Source organism: Strix uralensis, chromosome 11 (genome assembly GCF_047716275.1).
Source record: "Strix uralensis isolate ZFMK-TIS-50842 chromosome 11, bStrUra1, whole genome shotgun sequence".
Classification (NCBI taxonomy): Eukaryota; Metazoa; Chordata; class Aves; order Strigiformes; family Strigidae; genus Strix; species Strix uralensis.
Window position 1 is genome coordinate 14177947 of NC_133982.1, and position 18893 is coordinate 14196839.

At 39.2% G+C, this 18893-nt stretch overlaps 1 protein-coding gene across 2 annotated transcripts in view; it reads left to right on the forward strand.

The window, feature by feature from the left end:
• The window catches only part of IGF1R (insulin like growth factor 1 receptor), a 193837-nt gene that overhangs the window by 21659 nt on the left and 153285 nt on the right, over positions 1-18893 (forward strand). For both annotated transcript variants that reach the window (XM_074880068.1, XM_074880067.1), the window contains exon 2: positions 10895-11440. In XM_074880068.1, the coding sequence (XP_074736169.1) occupies positions 10895-11440 (546 nt within the window). The remainder of the gene's footprint in view (positions 1-10894; positions 11441-18893) is intronic.

Genomic DNA, 18893 nt, shown 5'->3' on the forward strand with positions numbered 1-18893 from the left:
GGCTGATGAAATACCTAAACCATTTTGTTAATCAGAATTATAACATTGTGCATCACCCACAGTGCTTATAGGCAGTGTCTAAAAAACGTGTATGAATTTGGAAATCAAATGTCTTGGGCAGTATATAAATGTAAAATGAAGAATATGGGCTGAAATGTCACCTTGAACTTAAAAGCCAAGTGTGAAAGTGTGAACAAGCGACTGGGAGTAAACCACTGTTGGTACTTTTTTTTAACAAGGTGTATATCTAGTTTTCATATTTTGTTTTTTATTTTCACTATTTTACGGTGAAGGTCAAGTAATTGCTGAACAGATCTGCGTGGGTATATTGAAAATCCTGTACTCAGGATTGGAAGCTTTTCTTTATCTTCAGAGAAATGGAAACCTTGGAGTTCTGGTAGTTGACTGTGCCTAAAAGGGCTCTAGTTTTCCATGCTTAACCCTGTTTATCTGGTTGCTTCTCACCTGTGTGCATTAAGGGTGCTTTGTCATGAGACTCTTCCCCCCGCCCCCCCCCCCCCCGTATTGTGCTGTGATGCCTCTGAGACTGTGAATGCTGTTCTAGTAAAAAGGACACTTTCCTTGGTTGAACTGTGTTTATGATACTAAAAGCAAATTGGAAGCATCCAACTAGCCAGAAAAGTGAGTTCACATAAGAGTTCCTACTGCTATAGCTACTTTAGTTTATATTTGCCTTAAACTGTGTTCTAGTGCAACTGTTTTTTGTTGATAAGACCTGAACTACTAGTCACCTTGTCTCTGGTGCCAACCCACATGTTTTACCTTGTATTTGGAGAGGAGGGTTCTTTTTTCCAATCTAGTTAGCTTATGACTGGAAAGTCCCACAGCACCTGCATGTGTGTAACTTAATACCTTTAAAGCCCTTTTTGGGGATTGCAAGTTGGTCGTATTTTAGCTGCCTGGAGGAAGCAGGTTACAGCATGACTGATGTGATTTTAAGCTGTGTAGCTGCCATGTGAAGGGAGGACTCGCTGTTCTGTTGAATGAAGTTTCATAGCACTGTCTTTTTCTTCTGTGCAATTAGATTTATTTATTTTTTTAAATATTCTAAATCTCTGTTCAGGTGGAAATACGGGATTAATGGAACTCTTAGTTCAGTTTTTTAAAATAGGAGCACTACTATGGAAGGTCACAGAATGTAGGATTTCTGTGTTTCATCATGTAAGAGATAGTTAGCCCAGGACAGTAGGGCCATGTGTTGCGTATTGTTAAGAGTAATTGCATCAGGCTTTGAATTTTTCTGTGGATCTAAGTATAACTTCCTGATGACTCTATTAAATCCTTTCACTGACCATGATGGATGCAATTACGTGTTATGATACTATATTGTCAATTTGCTTCTAATGAAGTCTAAATGATCTGGCCTGGTCAGCCAGTCATTTTTTAAAGATTTAAAAAAAAAAATAATTCCCCAGAAAGTTTAAAGAGAAGCTGGTTTCCTAGATAACTGCAGGATGGCAACTCAGCAGGCAGCTAAAAGCATAGTAAAGTGTCTCCCTAAATGCGCATTGCTGAGCCCAGCCACATGATGAACTTTCTTTCTGGAAGAATTGGCTGCTTATCGTGGCTACCTAAGTGTATATCCCATAGGTTTCTGTCAGGCAGTTGCTGAGTCACTTGGATGTGTAGACAACTATGTTAAAAATAAATAAATAAAAGCCTGCACACAACTATGTTTTTTTTAAAGGTGGAGAAGAACAGTCCCCAGGAGAGACAATTTCTGTTAAGCTCTATTGTCATCACAGATTGTGAAACATAAATTCAGTGTTATAAACAGCTTGTAATTTCAGTCTTCCATTTTTGCTTTAGCAGGCATTAGACTGAAGCTACTGGGATAGGGTTTAAACATTATCATCACAGTTAAAAAATGTTTTACTCTCACAGTTATTGATCATAACACGCCACCTACTCACTTCTATGTTACGTATTTTGTATAGAATGGCATGCTCTGAAAAACTTGTGGTGCTGTCAGAAAAGTGGTAATGCAGGGTAAGAGAGAGTGCAGAGGTTTGAAGTCTGTCTTTCTTCCTATGAGGATGGAGCTCATCTTTAGTGATTTAGGCATTACCTGCTTTCTTCTGCAGGTTTTTTTGTTTGACTTTTGACAGTTTTCTCACAGGCTGGAAAACATGACCGTACTATGACTCGAAAAGTGTTGCAGTGTAGTTAGTTCATGGAATTATTCTGGAGTTGCATTCAGCTGGTGCTTCAAACAGCTTTCCCTTCCTTGTAAACACACAGAAGTATCTTACCAGAGGTTTGAGTGTTCAGCTCCAACCATAACGCTCAAACAATGGCCCTCAATGCTTGACATATACTGGGCATTAGTGGATGAGGAGTTTACTGTAGGTCTGATTTTTCTGTTAAGATTTTTGTCGTCGTCTTGTTTGGTTGAGTGTCAAGAGCAGGCGTTGTCCATAACCTGGGCCCTACAGATCAGCGTTAGAAGTGTGGTGCTACTTTAACTTGGTTTGATAGCCGAGGGTTCTGGGGCTCAGCCACTTGAATGTTATTAGCTCTATAATATCTTCCTCCATTTTTGCCCTGTGTACCCATGAGGATGAACAGAAGCCCATGCCAACTGAGCCACTCGCTCATGTTATGCTATTTCAGTAGTAGGAGGTAACAGATGTGGCCTCAGAGGAACCCCTGAGGGATGTGCTGGGTCAGTGCCGTCTTGGTGAGACAGGATTAATTGGGGGATGACTTTGTCATGAGGATGCTTTCACGTGAGCTAAGCTAAATCTAGACCCACTTGTTCTGGTGAGCTGTGTGGAGAAGGCATCAATCAATATTATTAAAGGGATTCAGTTCATTTTGTTGGCTTCATTTTTGCTAAGCTGCTGTTCCTGTTGACATTCAGAGTAAAATGTTGGCAGAGAGAAAGCAACTGAGATGAGGGACAGAAATGTGATTTATTCTGAAAATTTTTTTGTGTAAACTTATAGAGAAGTTGGAGGAAGTTCATGGAAAGCAGCAATGCCAGAGATATCTTTAGCCAATGACAGCTGAAATTGCAAGAGCAAAAAGAGCCAGTTTGAGTTTGTGATGTGGGTTGTAGTCCTTCTGTGTGTTATTTTTGTGAGTGTTTTGTTCTGGTCAGCTTGGTAACACAGCGGCCTTTGGATTGGGAATATATAGTTAGTAGAGTGGTAAAAGAGAAAATTCGGGTAGGATGTGTGTATTTTTCTAAGGGCTATGGGAGACAACGAGAATGTGTGGAGAAGGGGAATCCAGTTGTTTTTTAAGGTATTTGCGCCAAATTTGATTGGCCTCTTGTGACACCGCTATTTCCTTCCAAATCTGGGAGAGAAGAATCCTGTAAAAGGTTGCTAGGAGTGACGAGTGACACAATTTAAATTAATTATAATAGACTATATTTCTCAGAAATGACAAGCTACACTGCAATATAATCTCCAGTCTCTTGAGTGTTTAGAAGATCATAGTGGTCTGGCTTTGTCTTCCAAAGCTTAACTTCTAATTAAATGAAGAAAAAACCCAAGCCCTCTTCCTGGGCCTTAGATGTGTAAACAAGAACGTTCTCAAGACTTATATTCAAGTGGAAACAGTTGTTTTTTGTTTGGGTTTGAGTATTCTCTTTCATGTTTTGCAAACCAAAGATGGCAGCGTTGTGCTAGTGCTAGAAATACAGAAGTTGAAATTCAATTATAGATTTGATTAGCAAAAGCTATAATGGTTGATGTTTTCTGAATTGTGGGGTGCCTTTTATCTGTTCCCCCCCCCCCCGCAGAGATGTAACTTCATAAAATATTGGTAAATGTAAAGTGGTTTATGTAGCATATTTGATGAAGAGGAATAGTTTGGTGGTTAGGGAGTCAGCTTGAATCATGTGGTGTAGATTTAGTTCCCTCCTTGTTACTGGTTCTGACATCCCAAGAGGTAATACAGAAGCTGGCTTCCCTGGGAAGAGATCTAGTGATTGATGTGACACATGCAGGATAGGTGAGCTTAGAGAGTACAGAAATTTTGTGGGAGGTTGTGTAAGTACATTAAAGACACTAAAATATATATTTCATTCATAGTGTCACTACGAAGGCAAAACCAAGAGCTCAGTGGGTGGTGGAATCCTGTGTTAATGTAAAGTGTCATAAGCAATCTCTCCAACCACTGATTTCTGTGAACTCCACATTTAATTTCTTCTTTGCATAGTATGCAATTAAAGAATCCTTAGACTTCTGTAGTAATTTTTTTTCCCCTGTGTCTGCAGATGGTGCAACTATGCTGAAACTTCATGGGCTCAAAGAGAAATTCTGGTTGCTAATTGGCTCCTTCTCAGTCTTCTACTTTTGCCTTCCAAGTCCTGGAGTGAAACTACAGGAACAAACTAGGCTTAAGACCAGGCCATGGACTGCAGTGCCTCTCTGTTCAGTGATGACTGAATAACAACACTTAAAGATTTTTTTCTTCAGGGCTGTATGACAGTCCTGATGGTTTTCTTAAAACAAGCATAATACTTAGCCCTAAGAGTGGAGAGGTTAAGGTCAAGTTTTACTTTACCCTGTTTATAATCTGTATGTGTGTAACATTTTCAGACTATTCCCTCTCTGTTTCCACTGATGTGTCCTCCTGCTTCTCTTCTGACCAATTGCAGTCAGGTAGAAAAGAGGCTCCTTTTAAATCTGTTGGCGAGCTTTATCGTGTGTTTAGCTCTTTTTTTCCTAACCTGATTCAAACCAGTTTTTCAGATAACATGGAGAGTAGGATGCTGTCATCAGCCGAAGTTGTTCTTTAACTTTCAAGTGTCTGCAAGGAATTTTTTTGAGCCATTGTTTTTTTTCCAGTGTGCTAGACAACCCCTCTATTGAGTTGACCCAGTGTATAGCAAACAAGTCAATATGCAGGCCATTATACATTATGGAGATCTAAATCCACCCAATGCAATAAACATGTTCTTTGTTGTTAAGAGAGAGGGATGGTAACTCTGGAGATGTTTGCCTTAGAAAGGACGCTGCATGTTCTGGATCTGGGATGAGGGCTGCTGGACTGCAGCCACATTCAGTAGCTGCTTTGGACCCTTTTTTTTATAAGGACCTGCCATAGATTAAAACTAAAAAACACATGATGAAAAGGAAGTGACTCTGTTGGGAATAAATAACAGCACTGTTCATAAGATATGCTGATCTCCCAGAAAGACCCACAGCTCTGAGCTGACATTACTGAAGGATGATGTGGTGAAGCCTCTTTCATTAGAGAAGTTTGGGAGAGAGCAATGTTACTGTGTTCGGTAACATCAGCTCTTAGCTGACCAGAGACTAGCAGTAGCTGTCTGGGAAAGCAGACCTCTCACTGAAGTGGAGTGTGCTCAGAAAAAGCCATTACTGGCAAAGTGAGACTTTTCTTGTGGTGGTGGTGGTGTGAGCAAGCTACTCTGCTAAAAGTAGAACTAGCCACAATTGGTTTTTGTATTACGGCTTGTAGTTCCTTCTTTGTGTAGGAAATCATCCAGCGCTGATGGTAACATACTGTACTTGTTACCGCTGTACCGAATTTCAGGATAGATGAGAAGTTGAGCAGCCTTGTGCCCTCCCTTAAAAAAATCCTTTTGAACCTTGTGGATCACAGGCTTTATCCTCAGAATGGGTGTTTTAACACCTGGGCAGGAAAACGATATGGAGTTGGAACAATTTCTGCACCTTCAGCACTTCAGCAATGGGTGTAAGGGGATATGTGTGGGTGGTTGTTTTTGTTTTTGGTTTTGTTTTAAATGGAAAAGCTGAAGGTATCCAGGCTCCTCATTTGAGATAAAGCTTTGCATCTCTACTCTGAAGTGAAGGGAACAATCTTCACAGAAGGGAAGTCAAAAGAGGGAAAACAAAGGGAAATCATAACTTGCTTTGGTAACATGCCATGAGTATACAAAACAGGAGAAAGGTGAACAGGAGTTGGTTTCAAGATTGGTAGTTAGACGTTAAGCAGTCTATCCTGATTCTCATTTCAGAAATGTAAATGCCTGCACAGGCTGAACAAGTCTCTGTTGCTATGGAAAGCCTGACCCAGCTGGAGCAGGCTTAGGTTGAAAAGGCCTTGGACTTGCGAAAGGGTTGTGCAGGGATGACTCGATGACTCAGAGCTGCCTTGGTGCTGCTTTGTCTAAGACTTTGGTGTTGAGAGAGCCAGACGGTGAACAGAATTCTGGATAGTTGAGAGGATACTGAGACCTTTCAGTGTAGTAAAACCTTTTAACATTACCCAAAAAAGTAAAGGGCCAAAGGCAAGGCTTAAAATGTGGAGGTGTGTCTTTTTTTCAAGAAAAAGCTGTACAGTTGTGTTTGTTTCGAACTTCTAAAATGGAGTAAGTGGGAACAATACAAAATTTGGAAGCAAGAACTACACCATGATGAAATGGTTCCTTTTAGGAAGTGAATTCTTCTCTTATTAAAAACAGTGGATGTGTGAACTGTCAATCTGCCCTCTAACACCTTAGTATTGATAACAAATTAACTGGTATGAATATATGTACAGCTGTGACATACTGTAGCAAGCAGAAGTGGTATTATAGGCTGAATGTTGAACAGCAGGGTTTCTGCTGATTTGTCTTTTGTAGCATGCCACTTTGCAAAAGGAATGGTTCCTTCGAAACGCTGAAGGGTAACAGGTAAGTCCTCCTGGGAGTAGTTAGTGACCTGAAATAGCTAGTGGATATCTAAAAGAAACAAAGACCTGCTGCATGGAGTAAATGATTATTTTATGATAGATGATGATTAAATAGCAGGTGTTTCTCAAGGTGACAAGGTTCTTCTCCATGTCAAAATGTTTCTTGGGATGAAAATCGTAGTTAAGGTCAAGAAGAAGCGACTGAATCACTGTACTCGGAGCGCTTTGTGTTGCACACAGCTTTGCTTTAGTCTGCCCAATCTGTGTGTACTCAGTAGTGTCAATTTATTACCCGTGTGCTGTGCAGTGTGCGTGTTTGTTCACAGCCTCTGTTCTGCTCCTTGGTGCCCTAACTTGGAGCAGCACTTAGAAAGGAGACTTGCCAGGAGATTCTGCCAGATTAAGGAGTAGGCTGCAGGTCATGTTAATTACTCGCATCATATGAACCTGTTACATGCAATCATTTTTCCTGGTAGTTCATTGACCCCATCTCAGTTACATGATCAGACTTGGATCTGTCCTCTGACTAGGAATGGGCTGCAGGTTCTCAGACAGACTGTAGTGTGGAGTGGGTGTTTTTATTACCTTTGGAAGTTTACACGCCCTGCGGCTTGCCCCTGGGATGCTCCCAGTAAAAAAGAGCAGAAGTGAGCTTCTTGTTGGATAGCAGGTGAAGCTTAATATTTCTGGACTGAAGTGCTACTTCCAGGAAGGCATTTGTGTTTGTCTAGGTAAAGAATGCGATGCTTCTCTTTTGTATTTTACTGTATTGGGGGAGTTATCTTTTAAACAAATAAATACATATTTCTTTTAAGAACTAATTTCTCACTCAGAATTAGGTACTTAGTTTAGAACAAGTCTGAGAAATAATAGGCAGTTTAAGGAAAGGCTTGGAAATCTGTAAGCAGCTGAATGAAAACAGCATGAATCTGACTACTGGTAATTATCCTGGGTGTTTATAATCTACCCAAGACCCAAAACTATTGGGGCAGGGTAATAAACAGATGTTGCATTTTTGTTTTCTGTTAGTGAGCAAAAGAAATACATAATAGTTAATTTCCAGTTCTGAATTGAACATGAAATAAAGCAAAGTTATACTAGTTGTATTAAAAAAGCTTGATAAACTGGAATACAAAAAACTGTTAAATGGAATATAAATGCTCTAAAGAGCGTTTTGTGTGCATTTCATGCTGTCTGACAGACCAATGGGATCCAAAGAAAACACAGCACAGCCAAATGGAAATTGTAGTTGACTTTGAGCTCTGATTAATTTGTTTTTCATATAATCCTTTTCAGGGCAGTGAGAAAAACGTGAGAAAAAGATGATGCATTGTGGTATAATTAACTTTTGTGAACAATGTAAACTTCAAAAGAAATTTCTTCCTTTTTTTAAAAAAAAATCCATCTGCTTTAATTGGAGCTGTTTTTTTTCCAGATGTCAGTATGGACCATGATGCTTGTCCTATTTCATGTTTGCGTCTCTGCAGTTCTCATTATATCATGAAGTTCTGCAAAACATAGCTCACTAGATGAGCTAATAAGTTCTTAAATCAAAAATGTCAACAGCATGTTCATCTGTAATCAATTTCTAACATTAGAGCCCACTGGACTTTTCCTTATTAAGGGAATGATGTTCAGAATTGAGGCAAGTGAGTGTGTACTTTTGCCATAAAGTTCTAGAAATCTCATTGATTTATAAAAGCATTAAATACCTAAAATTAAGTAACTTTCAAGCTGAAACAAGCATAAAGCTAAAAACAATATGACTTTTAAAGCCCAGCCTCAGAATAGACGCATGAACAGATATATAATGCTTTAGTTAACGGTTGCTGCCATTTCTCTCACAAATTGTTCTTTAGGGTATTGTAACTCAGCTGTTTTTAAACCCATCACTCTGGAACCTTGCCTGCAAAATGTCAGCGCAAGTGCAAATTTTATTTCTTTAACAAAATAAAGGGCTTGGAGCAGTTAGGCTTTCTAAAATTTTATGGCAGTAAAATAAATTTTGCTACTTTTGCTTTGCCATAACAGGAACCATACTGTTCACCTTGTCCTGCCAGCAGGTAGAGACAGAAACCAAAACAGTTTAATTGGAAAAACACTGTGTGTTCTAACTTGCCTTTTTTAAAAAAGAGAAGCCCAATGTCAAAGCGTAAATATACTCATGTTATTGTCGGGCTGTGCTTTGGGCAGAGGGCACCATCCCTTGAGGATGGGTGGAGGGATGGTTTTCTTCTCAGAAGTTGAAAGCAAGATATGGGTACTAGTTTATTAAAGGTGTTTAATGTGGGTTGAGGTTGTCTTTCCTACTGATTCAGGAGAGAAGCCCACACTTTCCCTGTGCGTGACCAGTGCATCTCTTACCAGATCTACTGTCTTGGAGTAATTTAACATTCCTGCTCTCACATCTGGCTTTTAAAGCTGGATAGTGCCAACCCATTCACCTTTTTTTAATGTTTTCCTGAAGTTAAAGCCTTGACACACATGCCAGGCAGCAGTATGCAATTATTCTGTAGTCAACATATACTAAAATGGAGATTTCCTGTCTCACTGGTCTTAATGGCCAAGGTTACCGTTGGTACATTAGTTTCGGTGGGGTTTTTTTGTTTTTAAATGTTTAGGGAATGAACTTTCTTGCATATAGCTGCTTCTAGTGCAGCAAGTCACATTAATAGCTTCTGCTTTCAGCTTGGGTCTTTACAGAAGGAAGATTAGGTAATAGTTTGTGTACACAACATCTGTTTCTTAACAAAGATCTTGCCCTGTTGTTTTTTTACATTGTCCCTCTAACAAGAAAGAACTTTAGTCTTCTAAAGACTTAAAAGTCTTTAAGTCCTTGTTGGATATTAGAGTTGCTGTGGTTTTAGCATGCTCATGTTCTGGATCCTTTGTTAGCTTAAGTTATTAGTCTTAGATAAGTGTTGTGGGATGGAAGGACTGCTTTCTATTGTCTGTGCAATTTCGGAATCTCTGGTCAATTTGTCTGGGTTAGAATTTAAGTTTTTTGGCTCCAGTGTTTGTTTAGACCTTTTCCTTGTCTGAGGAAAAGATGTTGTTAAAATAATTAAGCCTAGCATGCATAAAAAGAGAACCTTTCCACAAAATTGAATTGCTTGGGGTTTATTTAAGTTTTGGGTTGCTTAAATAAATTGGCATTTTACTTTGTTTGCTTACAAGCAACTTACTATCTGTTCTGGGGAGTCTTTTTTCCATGTTTTCCACAGAAAATCAACTCTGAGGGTTTCCAAGAACAACAGCTCTCTACACTCTGTAGTTCTTTGTTTTACATCAAAGTGCATTTTATGTGGCTAATTATTACACTGTTAGTACACTTTTCTTCCAGCCCCTTTAAAATTTTTATTGTGATACATGTCTAATGTGGAAAGACCTAATATATAGATTTATTAGGGTATAATGCTTTTGGTCATTGTTTTCTTGCGAGTGCATTGAGTTCAGCCTGCTGTTTTCAAGGGAAATTCCTGATTGTGATGTTGTGTATTGTAAATAAATTTATCTTGTGTTTCTTAGAACTGGAGAAACTTTTTCATATCTTGGTGCCAAAATCAGTGAAACTTGTTCACTGGAACATGCAAACAGAAATTCAGTGCATTAGCTATACAAGTCCAAGCACTTTCTTTTCTTCTTGGTCACAGTGCGGGAAGTGCTGACCAGCTTTCCGTGGATTTTGTGTTGTTGCTGATCTATTGAAAGACTAACATTTGAGTATTAGGGCTGATTTGGCTTGTGACGCTGGGAAGAAAGACTGATTTGAGAAGTTGAAATTTTCTGGAAAGCGTTCCACTTCACGTGTGTGTATCTTGAGGGGGGTGGGGGATGCAAATTAGTAACATAATCACTCTCTATACTACCTAACTTGTTTGAAGGGCTGAACCCCTGGTTTGGTCACACATGACGTCATGTAATTTGGAGCAGGGTGTGCAAATGTATTTGGTTTATGTTTATCAATCTGATGCAACTCTTTTCAACAGCAATAATAAAACAGCATTTCTCTTTCTGCTGCAGAATATAGTTAGCTTACATCTCTGTGCTGGTCCTGGTAGTGTTTATAGTGATAGGTTAAACGAGATGAAGATTCAGTGTAGGTGTAAATCAAGTACTCATTTCCTATTTTAACATTGTAACCTAATTAAGAAGTTAAAAATTTTGTGGCCATCAGAATATCCTACTTGTATTCCAGTTTCAAAAGGTTTAAAAATGCCTTATGTACTAACTTTCCTTTCTCCTTTTACATTTCCAGTTTGTGGGCCAAACGTTGACATTCGCAATGATATCCATGAGCTGAAACGCCTGGAGAACTGTACGGTAATTGAGGGTTTCCTTCAAATTCTGCTCATCTCTAAAGCAGAGGATTACCGCAACTTCCGCTTCCCAAAGCTCACTGTCATAACTGACTATTTGCTGCTGTTCCGTGTGGCAGGCTTGGAAAGCCTCAGTGATCTCTTCCCCAACCTCACAGTCATTCGTGGGAGGAACCTCTTCTACAACTATGCCTTGGTTATCTTTGAAATGACAAATCTTAAAGAGATTGGGCTTCACAACTTGAGGAACATAACCCGCGGGGCCATACGGATTGAGAAGAACTCTGACCTGTGTTACCTCTCCACAGTGGACTGGTCTCTCATCCTAGATGCAGTGTCCAATAACTACATTGTTGGGAATAAACCTCCAAAGGAATGTGGGGACTTGTGTCCAGGAACAATGGAAGAGAAGCCATTGTGCGAGAAGACATCTATTAACAATGAGTACAACTACCGCTGCTGGACCACCAACCACTGCCAGAAAAGTAAGATTTGAGTAGATAATATGTTTTTGTTACCCCTTTCTGAAGTAAGGGTTTAATTTTCTGGCTTTATTTTAAACCTTTTGGTAACTTAAAATTTTATTCTAGTTGTGTGTAGTCCACATAATGAGCTATCCAGTTACCACACAAATAGATTCCTCTCCAACCGGTAAAGGATCATCTCACTTGATTTAAAAAAAAACCCCAAAACTACCACCAACAAAAGAAACCCCCACAAACTTTCTGGGTTACTTAGCCATGGAAAAGATGCAAAGTAAGTGTAGAACTAAAACCATTATAGCAAAGCTGGAATGTTTTACCTCACTTGAGGACTTCTGCAGGAGGTGGCTGTCAAATGCCATCTCTTCCTCCTTGCTGAAGTGACCTTACGTGTGTGCCAGAGTCATTGCTATACTGAAGCTGTTAACTGGAGTTACTATGGCTTTTTCTTTGCCTCCCTTAGCATGCACCTTCAGAAATTCCTGTCGTGGTCAATTGTGTATGTAGGAACTTTTTTTTAGTGAAATCAGTTTTAACAGTACAGTCTCTAGTGTCAAAGAGTCAATGGACACCTTGACTCTCGGTGAAATTACCCTTGCCCGTTTTGTTCTTATCTGGCATGATGGGTTTTACGTCTTTCCGATAGCAAGTATTAGCAAAACCAAAACCTGATCTCTTCTCACTTTTTAAAAATAGAGTAAACAAATACATAAGTTTACTCAAATAACATGATTACATGGCAGGCTTTTTGAGTTCATCCTGTAACTTTACGAAAGCTGAGCCCTGCAGTAGCAGTAGGGCTTAGTTACAAGCAGTCGTCACTGGGAAGAACGGTTCCTAAATTCCATTTGCAGTGTTGACCGAAGCTGCTGTAATGATAGGAAACACCACAGCGAGAGAAACAGGAACAGGGCTATATTCAGGTTACCTTCATTTGGGGATACTGTTTTTTCTAAAGTGGCTCATCAGTTGCTTGTGAAGCCCTCACATTCAATTAGAACTGAAATTAAAGTACCTTGTAGGGCAGTTTCAGTCAACGCATGCCAAAAATATCTCTGCCAAAGGCATTTGTAGGGCTGTGCTTTTATCAGTATTTCTTAGAGGAAGCAGTTTGTTTTTAAACAAAGAAAAGAAAACCCCTCAGCCTGTTATTGGGAGACTTTGTGATTTGTCCAAGGTGAGGGAAGTAAGCTGCATTGCTTTCTTACTGTGTGTTGCTGTGAGTCTTTAGGATTCTGCAGGTCAAATTTAAGTCTTCATTAGAAGAGTGTAACTGTTGTCTACAGAGGGGTGACCTAGGTGATTGCTGTGCAACCTCATTGCCTTTAGTGGTTTGAATGGATGTAACTAGAGTGTATTTAATGAGATATAACAATTTACTTGCTTTCTGTTGTGTGTTCTGGCAGTTTGGAGTAGACAAAAGTGAGGTGCAAGAAAAGCTTGTTGACTTCTAGGAGAATGTTAAAATAATTCAGCTCCCAAATGCACATAAGAGATCTGTTTAAGTAAGATGAGGTCATAGTTATACTGTGATGGCAGCACTTTTAAGGCAAGGGTGTAGATCAAGTTTTTCTTTTCCTATATGCTTTCATTTTCTTTTCATGGGAGATTGTGAAGAAGAAAGCAAATACTGGAAAAGAGCCTTGAAAGGCTTGTTAAGAACATTACGCTGTGGAAAACCAATGTAGGTGTAGAGTATCTTAGGATGCAGAGTGTATAAGGAAATGGTCAAGTTCTAGTCAAAGTCAGAGTAAGAAAGTTGGACCTATTTAACCTACTTGTCATGATAAACTAGTGACTTCGGAGAAGAAGACTTAAAATTTGCCAGCCATTCATCTAAAAAAAAAAAAAACCCAACCCAAAAGTACTCCCATTCTGAAGAAAAACAAGGGAGGTATAAATGTGCAGTTGTTCAAAAAGAAGCTTTTTGTCTCTCCTGCTAGATTGCTTGGGCACTTTGGCAATGAACTCCTGATCTGGAGAGGACTCGTGCAGTACAAAATTACACAAGACATGAAAAAGAATAGAAGCAAGGACTTTTAAGTTACTGAGTGTTTCAATCTGCATTTTCCTACCAGTAGAGATATAAGACCTGTGTTATTTTCCAGGGAATGTTTTTCTAGTGTAGTATCTAATTTAACCCTGACATTCTCCTTGTGCGTCACAGTAATGTTAAACTGAAAATGCTGTCTATCACTCAGTGTTCCTTTATGCCTTTTTATTTTTCTTCACCCTGGATCTGTGGAGGAGTGTGTATTAAATCTCTTTTGTCCTTGTTTAGGTTTTACGCTGAAAGATCTGAAGTTGGTGGGTAAATGTTGTGTGGGAACACTTAGTACTTTAAGTAGCCTGGCTTCTGTTTAGTTTTGCCGTTGAGTGGAAGTTGTTTTTGTCCTTCTTTTTCTTGCTGACAAACAAAGGAAGAACCCCATGCTTCCTTCAGTATAACTTGTGCAGGAACAATGTTGAGGGTGGAGGCGAGAGAGAGGGAAGGATATGCTGTGTTTGACTTAGAATAATCCATTGACATTTCTATAGTAAAACAAGCTACAAAGAAGGTGTAACTTTTAAAAATTGTTCTTATTTTTTAAGGTTCAGTGTAGAGCGTCAGCGGCTTCTCTGCCAGTTTTGCTGCCCTGGTTTCTGTGTAGTATACATTCCTCTACCTTGGAGTGCCCCAAGGCAGCAGCCTTACTAGTTTGCTCACTTTGGAGCTGCGGCTGTGTTGGGTTTGGCATGCTATCACCTCTCTGACTTGCACCTACTTTTCTTTTGGTGTATCACATGCCCGCTGTACTTCACTTGGGTTGCAGGTCCACATAGAAGAGTCCCTTAAGATAAAAGGAGTACTGAAGTTATTTGCATTAGTGGTTGTGCTTTGGGGCACAGGTAGAGATGGAAAAGATAAAAACTGAGTGTCCAGACAGACAAATAAGACGATGGCCTTTTTGGTGCTGGGTGTTTTGTTTTTGTTTTTTTTTTTTTTTTTGTTGTTGTTGTTGTTCTTCTGGCAGTTGTGACTGCTGGAAACATTTATGGAAGCTGCCTGCATCTTGCTCAGCAGTTGATGTGAGAACCAGAAAAACTGTTCTGCTGTGTACCCCTTGAAAGACTAGTCTCTGGTGTCATGCTTGCTTTTCCTGTCCACTGGTCTACTGCAAAGAAAACTTGTGGTGTTTTCTATATTCCTTTTGCTGATGACTAAGTTTTGAGGTCTGCTGCCTTAGTCACTAGGCCTTTGTAAGTCTGCAGAAACCAAGTGTAAATTACAACCTTGAAAGCCTGCCTGGAAGTTTAGGATCCCTTGTCTACCATAACCTTTGTGTTATTTTTCGAACAAGTCCAGCTAACGTGTCCTGAGATACCTTTGGGTTTGCTGGGGCCATAAGAAATAAACTAGGCAAACTGTTTATATGGGAAAGTAATAGCAAAACTAGCAGTGATCCATATATAAGGTCTGTGGTGTTTTTTCTTTCTTTTTAACTTCATCTTAATTATTCGTCCTCTCTCCATCTACCCCCCAGTTAAGTTGGAGGTGCTCTCTGTCAAGTATTAGTTGAAATCCCTCCTTTCCTACTCTGATAAAAGACAGATTTGGGAGGACAGACTGTTAATACCCGCTATGAAGAGTTAATGGCTTCCACTGCAGGTTCGGTGTGAGAGGACAAGAGCACAGTCTGAAAGCCTGGGTCTTGCCTTTGTGAGAGAGCAAATTATGGTGCTGCACAAATGGGATGAAATAGCCATGCTTCCCATAAGAGCAATGAAGGTGAGTATCTGAAGTGCATGAGGGACCTTTAAGATTCAATTTGCCACTGACATAAAAAAAAAGCAGGTTTAAATTGGTATTGTAGAGAGAACATGGATTAGGGCCGTAAGTCGTAAGCACTTGTTTCAGAAGAGGTGAATTTGACATTAAAAACAATAGCTCATGTAGACTGTGCTCCACAATACAACAGAAGAAAACTTTCAGCTTCCGAATGTGTGAAACTGAAGACCATGGAAAAGGCATGTGAGGATTTGGAGGCTGATAAAGAAGCAGATGGCAGCTAAGCACAAAATGTTTTTAATGAAAATGTATCCTTATTCCTTTTTGAATTGGTTTGACAGTGGCCTGAAAAGTTACGGTGTATGTGAGGAATGAGGAACAGGAGGGAGAGAATGACAGTGAGTGGGAAGAGTGGTCCATATGTACCTTCTACTAAAATGTTTAAACATATGGGGACAGTAACATGATGTATTCTCACAAATATTCGGAATCTGCTCCTGTTTGTTTACACGAAGCTCAAAAGATAATGCAGTCGAATGGTATCATCTGACATAGCTTCATTGACTTGTGCAGTACTTACCAGTGTACGCCATCTGGGAATCTGCTCCTCGTTGATTCAGCAGAGTAGTGGTAAAAACAATGTGCTGGCATTTTTTTTTCCCCTTCTCTCCTTCTTATTTTCCCCTCTCTTGAGGAGTATTCACTATATTCCTCTGTCCTTTAGAAATATTGAACATACATGATCTATGTAGATATAGAGAGGAAGAAGTTGGGAGCCAGAAGTGCTGAATCAAATTACACTTATTTTGCTTTAAATTACATCTGTGTGGTTTTTTTTCTGTTTGCTGCCTGATTTAAGATTTTTTGTGTTTTTTCGTAAACCCTGAAATATAGCAGAAATTGTGTATGTCATCAGAGGACAATATGCTTTAAAAGTTCTACTCTTTCAGCAAGCAAATTTGATGTGGTATAATGTTAAGTGAAGCTAGTCTGTGTAATGCCAGTTCTACCTCTGTTGGGTTAAAAACCTCTATCCTATAAACTGGAACATATTTTGAAATGGACAGGTTGTCTGTTTTGTTGGTATGCAAACTCTCCAGCAAATAAACATCTTCTGAAAGGAATAAACAGAAGGGTAGACATAAAAAAAAAAAAAAATTGTAAAAGGCACAGTTGGTGTCACTGAATTAGAAAAATCTGGAGCATGTTAAAAAAATTTTGTTAGTGTTTTTGTTCTGAATGAAGTTTTTTCCTGACTTTCGCTCCCCTCCTGAGAAGCCTGCTTTTCAGCCAGAGATTTCCCAGAATTTTTATTATGGCTGTGAGAGCGTATTTAATTAGTAAGTTGGAATGTCCGCAGAGCAGATCAGGCCAATCTGCAGTTAATTACTGTAGCAGTGGTTTATATTCTGAGAAAAGGGCTAAAATTAAACAAATGTATACTTGCCATTTTTCTTTGTTCTGTTGCAAAATGCCATAACCTGGGAGGAATATCTTGAATCTTGCAGCCTGTCCTAGTCACAAAAACTAAGTGCTAATGTTGAATACTCATCTTGGCTTCCTAGTTTCTTTTGGCACGAAGATGTGTAGTGTTTTTGAGAGGACTTCAAATTTTGGAGTTTTGTTCTCCAGTATTAAAAGACTTGATGCAATAAATTAGGTTTATCAGTGACACTTTGCCATGGGTTGAAAAAAAAATCCTTTTAAAAAACCTTTAAAATATTCAGACCTTTTCCCCACTTTTTGGAATAAAGAATAAAAAAAAGTTAAAAGTGTTTTTAGGGTTTTGGAAAATTCCTTGTGTCTTTTCTACTAACGTGTACACACACACACACACACTTTTCTCCTGACAAAACATCGTATTTTACAATTGCTTTGACTTCCTTTATCTCTGTCACTCCAGAGGTGTGTTTATGTTCACCCTGTGGTGTGTAGCCATATTCTAGTGACCATCCATGCTGTTGGAGAAATTTATTTCTTCTGGTATTGTTTCTGATAATGGGGAGGGGTAATCCATGTGTTGCAGAATGAGTGGTAAATGTTGCTGTGATTTCAGTGGAAGTACACAATACCTTGTTAAGTGATAGGTTGGTTAAATGTATATGCCCATTTATTCTGAGTAATACAAACTCTATGCATAGAGACCATTCTGATTTAAGAAAAATGAGAATTAGCAATTCTAAAGTTAACCCCACAACAAACTTGCTCAAACTAATAAGTGGTGGCAGAGTTTTTTGTGCATATGTAAATGCATCTTATAATTGCAATTAAACAAGAGCATGCTGTGATTGAAGTCTGGCTGGACAGAAAGCTCTTCCAGATCCACACTCTGCCTGTCTTTCGTAGCTTCAGATTTTTGCCTCATGAAACCTTGAAATCTTGAGTAATCTTTATTGCTACTACAATATGGATTTACTTGAATTGTCTCATGCCAAGCAACTGCTTCACTGTCAGAAAAACAACTATAAAAATATAATTGGAGATCACTCGTAGGAAAGAGTCATTCCCTGGTTTTATGGATTGCATGTATGTTAATTCCTCAGTTCAATTTTGCTGATGCTCTGTGGTAAAGGGTAGGGAAGAAAAACAATGCCAGTCCTTCTTACAAGAAGATACAAGCGTTACTAGATTGTCACGCATACAGTGTGCGATCTTTTAATGTGTAGTGCTCGAGAAGAAATCCAGGTCTAACCTCTCATTATATGGAGACTCATGGGAGAAGGGAATGGACTTTGTACCCAAGGGGCCTGAGGCTGTGGAGCAGAGCAGGATAGGAAGATGATGTCTACCATCACATTCAGTGAGGGTTTCTAAGATGTTGCTTATTTATTTCAAATTTTTTTTTTGAAAAAGTACTTCAAAACCTCATTAACATCCTAAAGGTACTTTCAAAGGTACGTTAGTGTTGTTAGTGATGTTTCAGAAATTTGATAATCTGGCATTAGCTAGGATTGGAAACAATGCTTTTGGTTTTACTTGCAACACTTCTGTTCTTTGGAACTTGCTATCATCCAAGAGGAGACTGAAGATGATGCATTTAGAGAATTATTTTTTGTTTTCCCTTCCTGTGCAGCAGTACCAAGTTAAATCTATGACATTAAATATGCATCTAAACTTGAGCCAAATCTTTGATTAACCTGCTTAACATAGGCTTCCAGGCCCCATTGATATATATTAGACAAATGTTTGTTAACAGAATAGGCAGTTGTATTGGATAGTTAATTACATGTAATGTAAGACTTAAATTTTATGATGAATTTGCAAAACAACTGGGAGCTGGGAATAGCTAGCAGTGTTACAGGGAAAATGTCAGGGAAATGTCAAGTGTAAAACCAGAAGAAAGCTGTGTTTTTGCTGTGTTCTTGCAAATGTCGCAGGGACAAGGCAAACTCAGCCTGGCTTAGCATTTTCCGCAGTTCTCTGTCTGTGGCTCTTATCCACGCAAGGAGTCTGGCTTATAGTGGGTTGCTAGCCTTCCTGGGGATTTCTGTTTCGACAGTTAACACTTGTAGGGATGTCTAATGACGGGTGAACTTGAGCCAAAGTCCTTTTATCTTGGTGGGGGCCCTGAAAAGATCTGTCCTCCACCCAGCTGTCCGTTTTAATGAAATATATAGAAATACATATTTTGTGATGACTGGTCTGCAATTGAATTTGGCTGAAATATGCCAAAGGAGGTTTGGATGT